Raw genomic sequence first — 17,091 nt, 5'->3', positions numbered from 1 at the left:
ATAGATCGAAGTGTGTGTCTGTGTACACAAGAGAAGATTAACACTGCTGCCTTCTGCCACTGATAACAGCCATGAACCCTCAGCTTTCAGTGCCGGATCACCATCATTATAACACACACGAACACAAAGAAAAGTCCTGCTCAAGAATTGAAGATGTTTCGTAAAGTGGAATAAAATCGTCAAAAAGTGACAGGGATGGATAAATGAAGTTTTAACAATAAAATAAAACTGTTTTTTTTAACAAGAAACAGCATCTTCAAATGCAACAGACATAGTAAGATGCTAAAAACAATCAAAAACATATGCCTGCCCTTTTGCATGCTATCCAACTATTAATAAATATAACAGTGTAACAACACAGAATTTAGCTTTCTTTGCGGTGGCAATGTAAAGGGCATTTAGAGAGCATTAGTGGAGTATTTTATCACTGCTAACAAGCTAACATAGCAAACTGTCACGCTCTGAGAAATTGTCTTTAAATTCATCTCCTTTATAGTACTGCCACACACACACACCAAAAAAGTCGATAAACTAGTCCACCTCACTAAATGACTTTGATTCATCCTTAAGGGCCATTTACACAACATAAGTCTTCAACTAAAACTGAAAACTTTTTTTGTGTTTTGGCAGTTCATTTACACGAAAATGGCATTTTTGGGCCCTGAAAATGCAAGCTTTTGAAAACGAGGGTTTCAAAGTGCTCGGTTTTGAAAACGACACCGTTATCGTATCCATGTAAACTACAAAAATGTGAACTTGGAGAAAAAACATCACTCTTCGTGTGATATTGATTGACTTTGACTATATTAAATTATATAAAAATAAAAGACGGGTATTTTTGCCTCCTTATCTTGAATATTGGGGCAATTCTAAATGCATGTAATGTGTCATATTGCACATACATGTGTATATATATATATATATATATATATATATATATATATATACATATGAAACAAACTATCAAGAAACAAAATCATGCAATCAATATGCACTGATTGCCATAAAGACAGCATTTCATATATCATACTGTATGTATAAAGACGACTATGCAACACGGCTACAAAAGTCAGATAAGAAAGTATTTAAATAAGAAATATACAAGAACAGTTGAATAAGAAATATACCAAAGTTAAAAATAAAAAGCCACAAGACCTTGACATTACTATGAATGTGTTTCTAAGTGCATTCTTCCAACACTGAGGCTGAATATGAAACATTCTCCTGCACTCTTTCAATCTTCTATCTGCCATCTCATGAATCAAACGAGCACACACACACATGCACACAAACACACACGCCCCATCTAATGTTTCTAATCTCCTCTTGCAGAGAGGCTTTGAATATTCTATAGGTTTGATAATGGGCTGCTCTTTTAAATTACCTGACCTTTCAGATACGAATCAGAGGATCCAGGATCTCCTTAGCGTTGGCATCAGATTCAGAGCTCTGTTACAGTGTAATGAGATCATAAACAAACTGCCCTTTCTTCTTTTGCTCGGCTGCTTCTCCTGGCATTTTTTTTTCTCTCTGCGTGATATTACACCCTACCAAAGGTCACTCCCACTCAACAGAAACATAGTAGAGGAATGATTTGCTGCTCTGCCATTTTCGAAGCAGGAAAAAAAAAAAGGTGCGATACAATAAAGCGCTACAGTACCTGCTTTACTGTGGTATCCGAATGACACTCTCTTGAATTGATTCATCTGCTTGCTCAGAGGAGAGAGCTTCAAATGCTAACATTATGCTAACCAAGAATGCCATTAAGATTGTGTTTATCCTGAAGATGTAATTCAGTAGATTTTCCAATAAAGATATAAAATAAATACATTTAAAATATAGTTTTTAAAATAAAAATAAATTAATATTAATTTTATGATATCGTTATAATATACTGTATTAATATTTTTTAAGAAAGTGTGTGTCCTTAATATTTTTATTACGTAATAACTTTTACACAGACGTAATGCTATATTGTGAATGGGTAAAGTGAGTTTTTAGGTATATCACATAGTGATATGGTCAAAGACCTGGAAATAACAGAAGTAACAAACTGCGGTGAACTAAAACTCAATGTGAAAAATTCTTTAACATCACATTGGCTTGGACTCACTCATGCAACAATCGTGTTTCTCAATAACTGATCTGGCCTGTTGAAAGATGTCTGGATGCTTCAGTTCCATGTTAATATTATGAATGATTCCCAATACACATACATGTCATTTCACTCAGAGCTCATGTGTGTGTGAGCTTAAACATATGGCACAACAACAGCGCAGGAGCCGTTACGGCAGTAAATATCATCCGTGTTACGCCTTGCATCCTTGGAGCGAGGCTACAGGACAGATACAAGGTGATGCTTCCCGTGAATCAAAACCCTCACCGCCAGCACCTCAGCCTAAGTTATGAGTGCCATCCATCTTTCCTAGTGTGTTTATATGTCTGTGTGTGTGAGCGTGTAATTGCTCATTAGCCATGCTTGAGAGGAGCAGAGGCCAGATTCACAGGATGGTATTAAACTGAGCTCACAACTGGTTCAAACTGTTATTGTTCCAGTGATTTACAGACTCAACACGAACACTGCATACAGTATGAGCTTTGGAGATCTTAAAATCTAACAGGTGAGGACTGTGGGTTATTTCCTTTTACTATTGCCTGTTTACACCTTTCATTGCTTTACTTAATTATTTTGAAACATTAAATAAAATTAAACCCAACAGTAGCAAAGGCCAACATAAAAAAATGTAAATATTTATTTTATAACACTATAAAATACAATGATTATGTTACCAGACAAAGATGATGACGAAGGAGAGTTCAAAAGGGCATCAATAAACAAAAGGGCCTTAAATGAAAACAAACTAATCCACTATGACGAAGACAAAGTAACAGCGTGTGTAACACACACACACAAACAACAACCAAGAAACACAGAGAGAAGGTGAGGAGCTTAAATGCACAGTGATAATGAGGAGATGACAAACAGGTGTGATGATCTGATGAGTGTCAACTAATGACTGGCGGGAAAATAAGACAAAAAAAAAAAAAACTACTGATGAAAATAAAACTGAAAGCCCACAAAAACAGAAACTAAGGGGGCTTTCACACTGGCAGTTTGGTTTGGAACGGGGCACGGTTCGCATGGAAAATCGCTAATGTGAATGCTGTCGTGCGGACCCGGGTGCGGACTACCTGGAGGAGGTGGTCTGAGTTCGGTTGCTTTCAAATAATTATTATAAAAATATTAAGGGTGAAACCTTTCAGAAAAGAATTACAAAACAATTATATATATATATCTATGTACATATATATACGAGCACGCACGCACATACTCTTATAATATATATATATAATATTCAGTACATAAATATATCACTAAAAAGTCTGTGTTGGGCTAATATGTTTTTTGCAGTCTTAATTTAGACAAATTTATTCAGTACTTCATTAGCATAAACTCACTTTTGTTCACTTGAGGAATACCTTCTAGCTTTTACTAGTACATATAACATTCTTCAAAGGTATTGCTCTCTAAATAATATATTACAGCTCAACCAAACTTCAAATTGAAAAGGGCATGCTGAAGTAAAATGTTAATCGTCTAGCTGCTATCACGAATATACCATGAATATTTATGGGTCATTTGGTTTGTTTGAGCATTTTAGGATAACGTAAAAAACCACTGCAAATCAAAACATAAAATAACTCCTATTTAAATCAGCACTCAAGTCGACTCTGTATGATATGCTGTCCAGTAAAAACTCATGAGCAGCTCCCTTTCCTTTTGAGTGTCTTGTAAGGGAAATAAATCACAGAAGAACAGTCAAAGTAGATATATTTTAGGTGCTTCATCTTACATAACATCTGGAACAGACTGCTATATTCAGGTGCGAATTAAACGGAGCTCCTCAATTGGGAATTGACTGATGATCTCCACAAATTATGTATATGGGTTACAGCGAGCAACTAATACATTCTGAAATCTCAGCAAAAACACAATGTTCCATATTAGAAATGTAAGGATGGGATGTAGATCAGCAAGTGAGACGCACATAATTCTGGGAAGAGGCCGTGTTTTTGTTCGATAAAGATGATTTCGGTGGTGCTTGACGAATGAATTGATTTTATAGCAATCTATAAAGTCGTACGTGCTTCAATATCCAAAGAGTGCATTCCGCTCTTTGCTTCAAACTGCACTTCACAGCGGCTGAGAGATGGCTCAAATACTCTCCCTTATTTTTCCACTTCAGTCTCAAGTGTTGCTGTTACCAACAGTTTTTTGTAACCACTGAGCTAAAATCAAAGTTTTTCCCTCTTTTCTGAAGCCACCCAGCAGTTCTCATTGGGGGTATCGTAGCCCATTCTTCTGCATGTGACGCAGATTCAAGAAATCGACGAAAATAGTCCCACTTTGTGTTATTAGTCATCTTCTATGATGAAACTCAGTGAAAAATGCACTGCTTTGGTACACCATCTCTTTTTCTGTGAAAAAGCCTGGCCGGTTATACAGGGATGCGAGCAGGAAAGCTCCATCAGCATTTGATAGAGCACTTCCCTCAAGCTCGGGTTAATTCCTCGCTCGGTTCCAAAATTAGTCTTTTCAGCACATTCTTAGCCGCATATGCTGCTCTTCCAGTCCCTCTCACACAAAGCCTAATTAACTTCATGAAGTTTGAATTTCAGAGCTGAACATGAACGAGAGATCCTGCAATGGTGCTGCAGCAGAATGAAAGGCCACGAGGAGCTTAATCACATTCACATTATCTAGAGCTTTGTGCAAGATCAGATTTGATTCCTGGATAGGCAAACTTATGATGAATACGGTACTTGAAAGGAATCAGCATTACAGGGAATCCATAATGGGCCAAACTAATAAAATGTGATACTATCATTATGTTGAGCTCAAACTATTTTGGGGAATCTCACAAAAGCTGCCCAGATCATATCTCATCTCAAAGACAAACACATAAAATTGTGTTTCGCAAAAGGACAATGAAAACTATTTTTAGCCAAGTTTTTGTCAGACCAATACATTGGCATATTTAGTAGAACAGTAGAGAGTTGGCGCTTGCAATGCCAAGGTCATGGGTTCGATTCCCAGGGAAAGCAAGAACTGATATGAACGTAAATGTGTAGCTTGAAATGCTGCCAAATGTAAATGTAAACACATTTTCACCAAAAGATTCTTATTATTGTAATTTTATTGAAAACTGTAGTTCTCATTAATCTCGGCGACGACCTTGAATCAATACATGCCTTTAAATAAATAAATAAACAAATAAATAAAATCAGAAAAAGCCACACAACATTTACTGGATGTATAATTCATTATTTAGTCTAAATAAATAATTTATTTTCGATTTAATGTTTTCCATTACAGTAAATGAACTCAAAATATAAATCCTATATAGCAGCAAAATAATCTTCAAAATTGATGTAATGATGCTGAAAATTCAGCTTTTCCATCACAGGAATAAATTATATCTTAAATATATTCAAATAGAAAACGGCTATTTTAAAATGTAATAAGGTGTTTTACTGTGTTTTGTGCAGACTGTATAGACCCCACCCGAATGGTATACACTGTAGACTAAATAAATATGCATTTTTATATTATTTTGTGAAATGACCTAGATATGATCCCGGCAGTTTTTGTGACACTCATCCATGAAAGTCTTTTTACGCTCGGGGGAACATTTCACCTGCTTTCTCTTTATGAAATTAGAAAACTCAAATGGGTTTTTATGGGATTTTATTGAAATGAGTCAGTGACTTCCTAGCATGCGCAGATATCATGCAACGCTGTACACAATAGCTGAAGTGCCTTCCTACTACAAAACATTTCATAAGAGAAAACTGCCCAGCGGTCGACCTCTCAGTCTCTCTAATCTGCTGGTGATGGTATTGTCCCTGAACCGCGCTGATTGCTCGAGTCATTTCCACCTGGGGATCTCAGGTAGGACGGTCTTCCAACCAATGTCATCTGCCCCCCAAAAAAACATGGCCATAAATCTATCTCTTTATCTCTCCTGCACAGCGCTGTAATAAGAAGAACACAGCTGCTACATGTTAGCAGCGTATTTGTGACGGTTTCTAATGTCGTCATTAGCCCTATACTTCATCTGCGGGTCTAATGAGGCACTTAGCGAGGGGAAGCAACGCAACTGGGAGGAAGAGAACAGAGACGGCAAGAAAAGTGAGGTCAATGAACTCACAGACAGACTGAGCAATGATGTGACATCAAACACAAGACTGCATAGATCCTCATTAGTGACTTTTCATAAACTACTTGTTACTTTCAGGTGCTTCGGGGAGTCGAACTTGATCACATAAAAACACAAGACTCGAGCTACTTTGTTCTCGAGACTCTGTTAGGCATTGTGAGACTTTGTCAGGCGTCTCAATGTCAGCCTGAATGCTATCATAGAGTTTCAGACACCTCGAGCCACAGCTGAAATCTGCTGGATGGAAAATGCCTGTTTATTATCGGGGGTGCGAATGCAGCGCACCAATTTTGACTGACTTGATTTGATCATGTTCCAAACGTGCAATAGGAGAAAAGGAGAGAGAGAGAAAGGTTCTCATATTCATAAATGTATTTTTACAGCGCTTGCAGGGCGCTCTCATACCTCTTTTCCTTCTTTCTTTAACTCACTGCATAGAAGTCATTCAAATTGAATTTTGTAGATAAATTCAGCCTGAGATGTGCTCTCAATTTTTTGATTTTATAAACTTTTCCAGTTTTTTGAGGTTTAATCTCCCACTGGCATAAAAGAAAAACTACTGCCAGAAATTAAGTTATATTTGCATATTGAATTGTGATTGGTTTACATCAAACAATAAGTTTACACTGTTTTTTCATGGGATTTGAATTGCAATTGGAGAGTCTTAACTCTTAAGACATCTCTCCTTATATCGATTTCAGTTTATAACATTTCAAAAGTATTATTTTACGTATTATTATTTATTATTTTATTCTCCAAGAGATTGAGCCTCAAAATAGTAGTACGTTTGGTATAATCAATAAGTAATTTATATAAACATAAATATTAAATTAAAATAAATGTTAATATTAAATAATTTTTTTAAAATAAATACATCACATATTTACCTAATAACAAAGAAATTGAATTAATTAATGAACGAACAAACAGATTTCTTTCAAACATCTCGTTATAGACTTCTAATTTGTGACCATCGTTTTATGAGCTTATGACTCACCTAAGCTTACGCTATACCTACGTCATACGTCGGGTCAGAGGTCACCCTTCCACCGGAACTTGACTCTCTCGTGAATGCGTGTACGGCTGTTCCGGAAGCCAGTGATAACATATGGATATTTTCTTACAAAATCCCATCACTTCGCTTCAGAAGGCATTTATTAACACACTGGAGAAGATGGATTATTTTTATGATGGATGGATGTGCTTTTTGGAGCTTCAAAAACTCTATTCAATGCAATTACAAAGCTGGGAAGAGCCAGGATTATTTAATATAACTGACTGTGTTCGGCTGAAAGAAGAAAGTCATATACACCTAAGATGGCTTGAAGGTAAATTATAGGATAATTTTCATTTTTGGGTGAACTCTTCCTTTAAGGTCGTGACACACCAAGCCAATGTCAAAAAACTATATATATATGCATTTGACCTCATATACTGTTCTTAAAATGGTGTCCACATGTGAACATGGTTACACAGCAAGCTGTGTTTCAGTGCGAGTACAATAGAGTTCTCTCTTGAAGATATAGAGCTTTAATCAGTAACATACACTGCAATGAATATAATACAGCAGTAATGAGCACAACTGCCTCAATTCAACACTGGAAACTGAATTCTTAATAGAAGTGCTCGGGCGGGATTATATAATTTCTTAAATTCAGTTCCTTAAATAGCTTTAGTTTGATTCATGATTCATGTAGCAGACGGGCACTCTAGCTTTAGTCGATCTTTAGCTTCAGACAGAAATCCACTGCAATGACACAGATTTAATTGCTTCATTTACCTGTGTAATTGTATTTTAGCGCCATTCAAGGCAAATAAGAGACAAAACTGCCCTTGTTATGTTGTTTCAAAGCCAGGGCTCTCTATTTTCCTCTTAAAGCACAGTAACATCTTGAAGATGAGAAAATAAAAGGGCTGTGATATGTGAGAGCTCGGAGCGAAGAAAGCCAAAGGAGACAGAGCATAATTTTCAACAGTCTGCTGATGCTGCCATACCATTAGGCAGAGGCAACAATTTTGAAAAGAAATAAAGTCTCCGAGGTACATTATAAGCTCCACTTCTCAAAGGTCACAGCAGGATTGCAGCAAGCGTAGGAAATTACCACCGCAGACCCCAATTAAAAAAGACCATATAGATTGTATCTGCACTAAGCTAGGTGAGAGTCGACACATTTTTGCTTCAGGGGAGTCACGAGACCCTGTCATGATGCCTCCCTTCCACGCTCACAATTACATTATGTTACAGTTTGTTGAATTCTTGATTCTGATTGGATCACTGCCATTCTACCGTTTTGATCACATTACACACTTCGAAACCAAACACATTCAATTCAAATGAAAAACATTTAAAAAACATTTCTATTTTTTTCCAAACACAGAGAAACTTAGTGTCAACGCTACAATTGATATCCAACCAATAAAATAATTGTGCCACTAAAAAGCTGCATTACTTTAAAACAATAGTGACGCCACCACCCCACTTGTAAGAAATGCAGTTAAACTAGTAGCTTTGCAATGTGTACATTACAAAAATTAATGAATGAATGAATCCAAATACATATAACTGCATAAAACATATCAACACAAGGATCTAAAAGCAGAAATGCAGTTAAAACTAAAATCTTTGCAATTTGAAGAGACGCATGTTTAATATATTAAAATATAACTATTTTTTTCACATTAATAGTTCATATAAATATTTGTTGTAAATATGTATTTTGTATATTTTAAATAATTTAAATGTATGATAGAGTATATGTATATTATATTTTTTTAAATATAAAACTTACAATTAACAACAAATTTGAAATAATATATTATAAATAAATAAATGGTACGAATGCACACATAATACAAGTATCTAAGGTATTGATGTACAGTATAAAAAAGAATCCATAATATGATTATATTGGCACAGCTTTTCTAATCTACCTATTGGTCTGAACTGGATTCACACTACACTTTCTCAATGAGATGTGAATTAAAAACAGCACTAACAAAACTGGCGAGCCACAGGATTATCATGCTACACCTGACCTACAATCCAAACAAAACGAACAATGTGCTAATTGAAAAAGACTGCTGAGGTGTTTTAATGTGATATGGTAAGACAAGTGAAACCTTTTAAGTAAAACACACGCTCACAAATACAGATTGTGTGATGTGCTCTAACTCAGATTAATTCTAATGAGGTCAACACTCGGCTGTGAGCAAGAACCGTGTCCGATTTGGATAAATGCTCTCTAAGGATTTGGCTCTCTAGCAGAAATCCTGGAGGTTGGTAACTTGGGGATTAACACACTTCAGCACACACGCACACAAAGAGAGAGAGTGTGTGTAAACTTTACCCGTGTTATTCCGGTAGGTTCCCGTATGGCCTGGAGGGAGCACTTCTCCCTGGCTCTGGCTCAGGCTTCTCATGGGGACTTTCTGGTAGACTCGGTCTTCATATATGGGATCGATGTGATGCTCAGGGGACTGCAGGGGCCTCAGTTCGGGGCCCAGGTGAGTGTGCTGACTGCTGTACGAACCTCGAGATCCTGCACAAAAGGCATTGTTCCTGTTAGTGTTAAAGATGGAAGAAGAAGTCCTGCAAACTAAGCCCCTTATGAATCAGAACAACAATACGGGAGTGTTAGTACATCATCCCGCGGTGATCTTCAATACTTCAGTACATAACCTGTTGGCTATCGCACTAGACCTGCCAATCACAACATGTCCAAGGCATCAGAAAGTCAATATTTTCTTCCTGATCAGAGCAACAACGAGACTGTGAAGATGGTGTTTATGATCCTCATGAACCACTGGAGGAAGGTAAGTGCTATCAACATTCAAAAGTGATGCAACACTATATATATATCCTGGCAGACATATACAGTAAGAATTCAAAAAAGAATGATCATATGACTGTGTGAGCACAGCCATAGTAATCCTTCACTTCACGATCAAGAGTGCATGCTGGGATCTCCAGTGAGAAAAAAAAGGAGACTGTGAAGTAGATGTTTACGAACCTTAGACACAAGAGGAATGCGAATGCTAACTCAACATTCACTCACATTCCCGAATCGATCCACACATTTTATATCCTGGCTTTGCACCGGCCTATAGGGACGCCACACTCACACAGACACACAATCTTTAGAGTTGTTGTACCTCAGGATTGGAGGTTTCTCTGGATCTTGGCAGCTTGTCTCATTGGTTTTCACTGAATGACAGAGATGTACTACTCTAAACGGCAATGCGAACCACCAGCGGAACGGAGACGCTTCCTCAAGGCCGTTGGAACAGAACAAGAACGTGCATGTTAATCTTCAAACTACTGCAATGTCTGATCTGCTTTTGGTGCTCTGTTGCTTCGCAGGACTTAATTGTGTAATGTTCTGAAAATGAGATGGTTTAGATATAGGGCATTTCATGTAATCACCTTATCGGTGTCCGGCAGGCAAACGCCCCTCATCCCTAACCTGATTTCTTTAGTGTTAGGAGGAGATCCATCAGGATACATCCACAATCGCTTAAACCATAAAGCTTTCTCACTTGGCTTTATCATCTGAGATGCTCTATTTTCTTCTAAACAGCTGGAAAAGATGAATGACATGAGATTCGGAGAATAAGACATGAACTTTTGTAGCCAGGGATTTTTTAACTGGTGTCTGGGACCCGCAGGGGGCAGCAAGAGGGTGTTTGAGGGTCTGGGGGAAATTTCTGAGAAATAAAAAATGGGTAAGAAATACAACCCAAACCAGGTTTTTTATATTTTAAATATTTTACATTAATACCAAGTAGAAAAAAATTAAACAAAAATACTGTCAAAATACAAATTAAATATTTTCTGGAGAATATTTTAATATATTTTTTAGTTTAAATATGAATGTGTTCATTTCATCTTTATAATGAATAAAAATAATACAAATCATAAATATTTAGGCAACATTGGTGCCAGTGTATTACAGTATATCCAGATAATTGTTCTAAATACTGTGACATTTTAAAATCTAATTATTTAATTTGGAAAACAACATGTCTTAATATTATTTTATACTATTTTTCATCACAGTATAAAAGGGTCTTTATAAACAAAAATATAAAGCTGCCTTTATATTTTAGGAAGGGTTTTAGGGTCCACAACAGGCTGAAAAGACTTCCAGACAATTTCTATGCTGGTCCAGGCTGGTTTATGCTGGTTTAGTCCTGGTCTGACTGGTAGACCAGCATAGTCGTGCTTTTCATTCTGGTGAAGCTGATTGGAAAAAAAAAGAAAGAAGAAGTAGTCTTGTTGGTTAAGCTAAACCCTGTTGGGGACAGCAGAGTCCAAAACGCAACATATGCTGGTCTCTTCAACAGTAGATGCTGAGAGACACGGACAGCCTGAGAGACAGACAGAAGGCTAACTGGGCAGATAGGAAGACTGACAGACAAGCAGCCAGGAGGACAAGAGACATGTAAGAACAGAGAGAACCTGAGAGATAGACAACATCCTGTCACAGATGTTGCCAACAGGTCCAAGTGATTACAAGCAAAGCAGCATGACTCACTGCAGGAGAATCACAGCTTTTCAAAGGCAATTTCTAGGCTAAACTCTTTGTCCAAGTGAAGGATTTGGACTGACAGGTCAGCGGCTCCTGCAAAGACACCTATACAAACTAGCAAAAGCGTTCCCGTTGGCGAGGAGACACGCATATAACATCCATTCAATCTGCCCTCACGCTCCCTACCCTGCTAATGATGAAACTTTATATCTAAAAGAGAAATCCACACTCCTTTGATACAGCTGCTGAATAAATAGGTTTGTATATCTGGAACACATTTGGAAGAACTTCGACAAGCGCTCTGAAGCACCTCTTCACTGTCTAATCACAGGCAGAGTGCTAATAGCGCTTCAGACGTCTGAACATAGGTGTTCTCTGTTTGCTGTCATTAAAGCGTGAGGATGATAGATTGAGAGTAGGATCTAATGTAGTACCTGGTGAAGCTCTCAGGCTAAACCTGTCAATTAATCTCAATTATAATAACATAAAGCTTCGGCTCTAAAATCGGAGCCATATTTGAATACATATATTCATACAGATGACCGCCCATCAATTGAGTTATGCATTGATGTGTCAAGTTGCTAAATTGATTGGCAACAATAAACAGCCTTTTGAGCTATATATATATATATTTTTTATTTTTATTAGAATTGTTTATTATTATAATGATCATTCTTCTTTTTCTTCCTACTACTACTACTACTACTAATACTAATAATAATAATAATGTATTATTTAATAATAAATAAAGGGTATTTAATAATAAAATAACAACAATAATAGTTGTTGTTAAATAATTTATAATGACCTTATTATTTAATATCATGTATTGATTATTCAAATAATATATTGTACTTAAATGTATGTATTTTTAGTTTATTATTACTACTTCTACTACTACGTTAAAAAATACAAATATGACATAAATATACTTTATTATTTTAATAAATTATTAGAATTTCATCATATTTAAATAACAACACCAATATAAATAATAAATACATAAATATAAATGTTATGTATTAATAATATTTTATAATAAATTATTTAACAACAATAATAGGTGCTAATATTTTATCATTAAACACCATTTCTTTAATGATAAATAATACATATTTGTATTATACTTTATTATTATTATTATTATTATATTGTTAATTTATTGTTAAATATAATTTAATCATTACTAAAATAATATTTTATTCTTGATGTACATATTTTTAATGATTATTATTATTATATAATAATATTATTATTATTACTACTACTACTACATTTGAAAATATGCATATGATATAAATATAATTTAAATAATAAATTAATAGTTTTCATAATATGTTTAACAACAACAACAACAATAATAAAAATGATACTATTAAAGGGATAGTTCACCCAAAAATTCCATGACGGTGAGTTATTTATTTAGCCAAAAATTAAGGGCTTTAGGTTAAGGCTATTAAAAATAGGCCAAACTACCTGTTTAAAAGTATACATCAGCACAGCAAAGAAAACTGACTTCAAATGATTTTATGGGGCCTCAAGTGGCTTATTGCTCTTATAGTCTTGCAAAAATATGGTCTTACTAAAAACTACTAACGTAAACGTATCTTCTACTAAAGCAACGTAAAACAGATACGACCGGAGGAGTGACTTAACAGGAACAATGATAGTAAGATACAGAATATATCATCTAGAAAACCTTTTTCTACCAATTACATTCGCTCTAAATAGGCCTGTATTTATAGTACCTTCACGCTGATGCTCATGTGAAGTGAGAAGCTCATTCAGGAGTCATTTAACCACTCAAGTCAAACCAGAAAATAAAGTTTTTCCCTAGAAACACGCTGCTTCTGTTCTGCTTACAACGATTCTCCATGATTGCGCAGCACTTTTCACCTTGTTTCAATACGAGCATTAAAAGTCCATCTTTCTCAGTCTTCGTAAGAGTCCAACTCTGCTATTCTCTCTCACACGGCCTCCAGCTGTAATGACACACATCATCAGCCCCTCGCCAACAATCCCTCCAAACACCACATCATGAACGACGACATGCTCACCAAACGCATCAAATACCCTGGAGAAATCAGGGAAGCCTTGCAAACAAAGTCTCTTGTCTAAACTACGTAATTGCCTTCAAATCTAATCAGCTTTCGGTCAGTGCACCGGTGGGTGGACTGAGCTCATTTTTCTCGGTCCATGGCCAGCATGCTGGAGCATTCCCACTGTACAGCTACTGGTGGAGGTGTGCAGACACGGGATGCCGGACTTTAATCAAAGAGACAAGCAGGAGAGCCGGTGATGGCTCAGCACGGGATGAGGGACAGTTTGGCACTGGCCCGCTGTTTCCCATTGTGCGCCTGTTTCTCTCAGCGGGTTTGATGAAGAGCTGACAATGTGGCAGGTAATATAGGGCTGTAATCCACAATACCTTACACAGGTCCACAATCGGTCTGTTAAACGGGTGATTTAGATAACAGGCGCCCGCTCTGAATGCAGCTGTGTTTTCTGGCTTATTGCACAAATCTCTGAATTTCAGAATAAAACAACTGGGATGCGCGGTTAGATCCTCGTCTCTTCTTTCTTGCCCGACTCGACGTGACATTAACAGATGGACTAAATGAATGAATTTGAACACCATTTAAAAGTTTGGGGTCTGCAAGATTTTGTTGTTGTTGAAGAAATTCACATTTTTATTTAGTAAGAACGCATTCAATTGATCAAAAGTCACATTAAAACTATTTAACATATGATTTCTATTTCAAATAATTTAGAACTTTATAACTTTACCCATCAAAGAATCCTTTAAAAAAAAACGATCATGGTTTCCACAAAAATATATAAAACTCTTTTCAACATTGATAATAATAAGAAATGTTTCTTGAGCCGAAAATCAGCATATTCAAATGATTTCTGAAGGATCATGTGACACTGAAAACTAGAGTAATGATGCTGAAAATTCAGCTTTGCCATCTCAGTAATAATAAAATAAAATAGATATTTTTTTCCTTAGATACAGTATTTATTATTTGTGTCTTTTAACAAAATAACATATTTAAATGACCTTAGAAGTATGTAATGGGATGATTGTTGTTTACAGGCTTAATAGTGATTAATGGAAATTGAAAACTATCAGGTTAAAGCAATTATGAAGCAATTAAACCAAACACATTGAGAAGTATAAAACCATTTCGCTTTAAAAGCATGAGTTTTTTGTTTGTAATTTTTAATCAAAGCCTGTCGCCTTTGACTCAAGATTGATTGAGACTATTTTCTACATAGTAACATAAATGCAAATGTTAAATGCAAAAATAGCAACACTAATTACAACAACAGCCACGTATGGTATATGACTGAATAAATGAATTGTTACTGAACCTCTTTGATGTTTAACTGCGGAGCGAGAACGAGTCTTCATATCAAAGTGCTATGTTCCTTCAAAGGAAGAACTGAAGTCTCTTGACTTAAGGGGCTGAATGTAGGGATCAGTAAAGAAAGCATGCATGGAAAACAAATGTGGTTCCCTAGGTGCATTCTATGTGAAAATGTATATGAGTATCAAATTTCTCAGTCTACCGTAGAGTTGAATTTATTTACCCAAGATCCATGGGTATTGAGCTATATACAGTATATATATATATATACACACACACATCTATATCTATATCTATTTCGAGGTGTGGTAACTGTAGTATAAGCAGAATAATTGACTCCGGGCCGTTGAATTAATAGAAAAATAATGCACACCCGCGGTGGTAATGAATTGTTTCAAATCATTGTCAGTGTGAATGCTCCTTCACTTCTAAGCTGATCAAAATCAATTAGAAGTTTTAAAAAGTCTGCCAAGTTGCCTACTAACACAAGTTGTCTGCACACTGATGTACTTGTTTTCGTTTCTTGCTGCCGTTTAGTTGAGCGTTTCACAGAAAATACATTCCCAGATTACACCAAATAATGGACTTGTACTGTTTTCTTGGGTGTCTGAAAGTATTTCATGCTTCAAAAACGTCCCCATAGAAACACCCACACAATGTTTATTAAATTGCCGAAAATCCCAGTTGGCTAGTCAAAGTCAGGTCACGAGTTGTTACTCACCAGCAAGGCTGCCTGGTCTCTGTAGAGTGGCGGTGGCATAGAGATCGTGGGATATCTTGTACTGCTCAGCCGAGTGCACCAGCCTTTTGGGTGAAAGCGTGGCATAAGCAGACACTCCGGCGGTCTGCAGCTGCTGATAGATAGGTGATGCGTTATTGGGTGGAGACGCTAACCGGTGAGGGGAGCCTGAAGCGTGAGTGCCAGGTGATCCTCCGATGCCCACTGCATTGATCGGCGAGCTACTACTGTAGGATTTGGCAAGCCTGCCCGGAGAAGGCTTGGGGGAGGCCGAGGAGGATGAGGAGGGCAGGCGCTGGGTGGTGGCGTAACCTGGTGTGTCAGAGGCCGAGCCCAGACGCTGCAGTTTAGTCGGGGATCCGCTGGACTGCATTGAGTTCAGGGGTGAGCTGACGCGCTGGGCAGGCAGAGTAGAGCTGGAGTAATACAGGCCCGGGCCGGACGCTGCAGACGGATGCTGGGAACCGGACAGCAGGGGACCGCCATGGCTCAGACAGGAGTCGCCCGCCGCGAGCTGGGCTGCACGGTTAGATGTCACCTAGGAGAAGAGTAAGATAACTGTTATATCTAATCAAAACAGATCCTTATTTAAAAAAAAAAAGTGTTCACCCTCATGTCATTTCTTTATTTTGTGGAACACAAAAGAAGATATTTAGAAAGAAGATAATTCAAAGAATTGCATTAGCATTTAGAAGTTTAAGGCATCAAGATTGTGTTTTTGTTTCTAAAGAAATGAATGTTTATTCAGAAATTTGTTTAACTGATAAAAGTGACAGTAAAACCATTTATAATGTTACAAAACATTTATATGACAATGTAGTTTTCAAAAAAAGAAAGAAAGTAGCACAACTGTTTTCAACACTCATAATAAGAAATGTTTCTTGAACAGCAAATCAGCATATTAAAATGATTTCTGAAGGATAATGTGGATAACTGAAGACTGGAGTAATGATGCAAAAAAATCAGCTAATTGGTTCTAGCATGTTACCTGAACTTACATCATGGCATTTGGGGTTTGTGCTGCCATATTTGATGCAGTCGGTTCTTGAGTTATATTGATTACATTTACGCTACCTTTGTGATCTTTTGAGAACGTTTTTGACTAATGACTTTCATAATATGACAAAATGACCAAAAACATTCACCAAAATATCTTCTTTTGAGTTCCACAAAAGGATGAAAGTCATAGAGGTTTGGAATGACACGACGGGCGAGTAAATGATGACTTTTAA

The 17,091-nt window shown here is 36.7% G+C and overlaps 1 protein-coding gene across 6 annotated transcripts in view; it reads right to left on the bottom strand.

Moving 5' to 3' along the window:
- ctnnd2a (catenin (cadherin-associated protein), delta 2a) overlaps positions 1-17,091 on the bottom strand; it is a 259,552-nt gene that overhangs the window by 112,887 nt on the left and 129,574 nt on the right. For 5 of the 6 annotated variants that reach the window (XM_079601833.1, XM_079601834.1, XM_079601837.1 and 2 more), the window contains 2 exons: positions 15,842-16,397; positions 9,569-9,760 (listed from right to left, as the gene is read on the bottom strand). In XM_079601833.1, the coding sequence (XP_079457959.1) occupies positions 9,569-9,760; positions 15,842-16,397 (748 nt within the window). The remainder of the gene's footprint in view (positions 1-9,568; positions 9,761-15,841; positions 16,398-17,091) is intronic. The other variant, XM_079601836.1, reaches the window with a different exon arrangement.

The sequence above is a fragment of the Phoxinus phoxinus genome (genome assembly GCF_949152265.1).
Source record: "Phoxinus phoxinus genome assembly, chromosome: 24".
NCBI lineage: Eukaryota > Metazoa > Chordata > Actinopteri > Cypriniformes > Leuciscidae > Phoxinus > Phoxinus phoxinus.
Note: the sequence above shows the minus strand (reverse complement) of the source record. Positions and strands in the feature narration are given on the sequence as shown.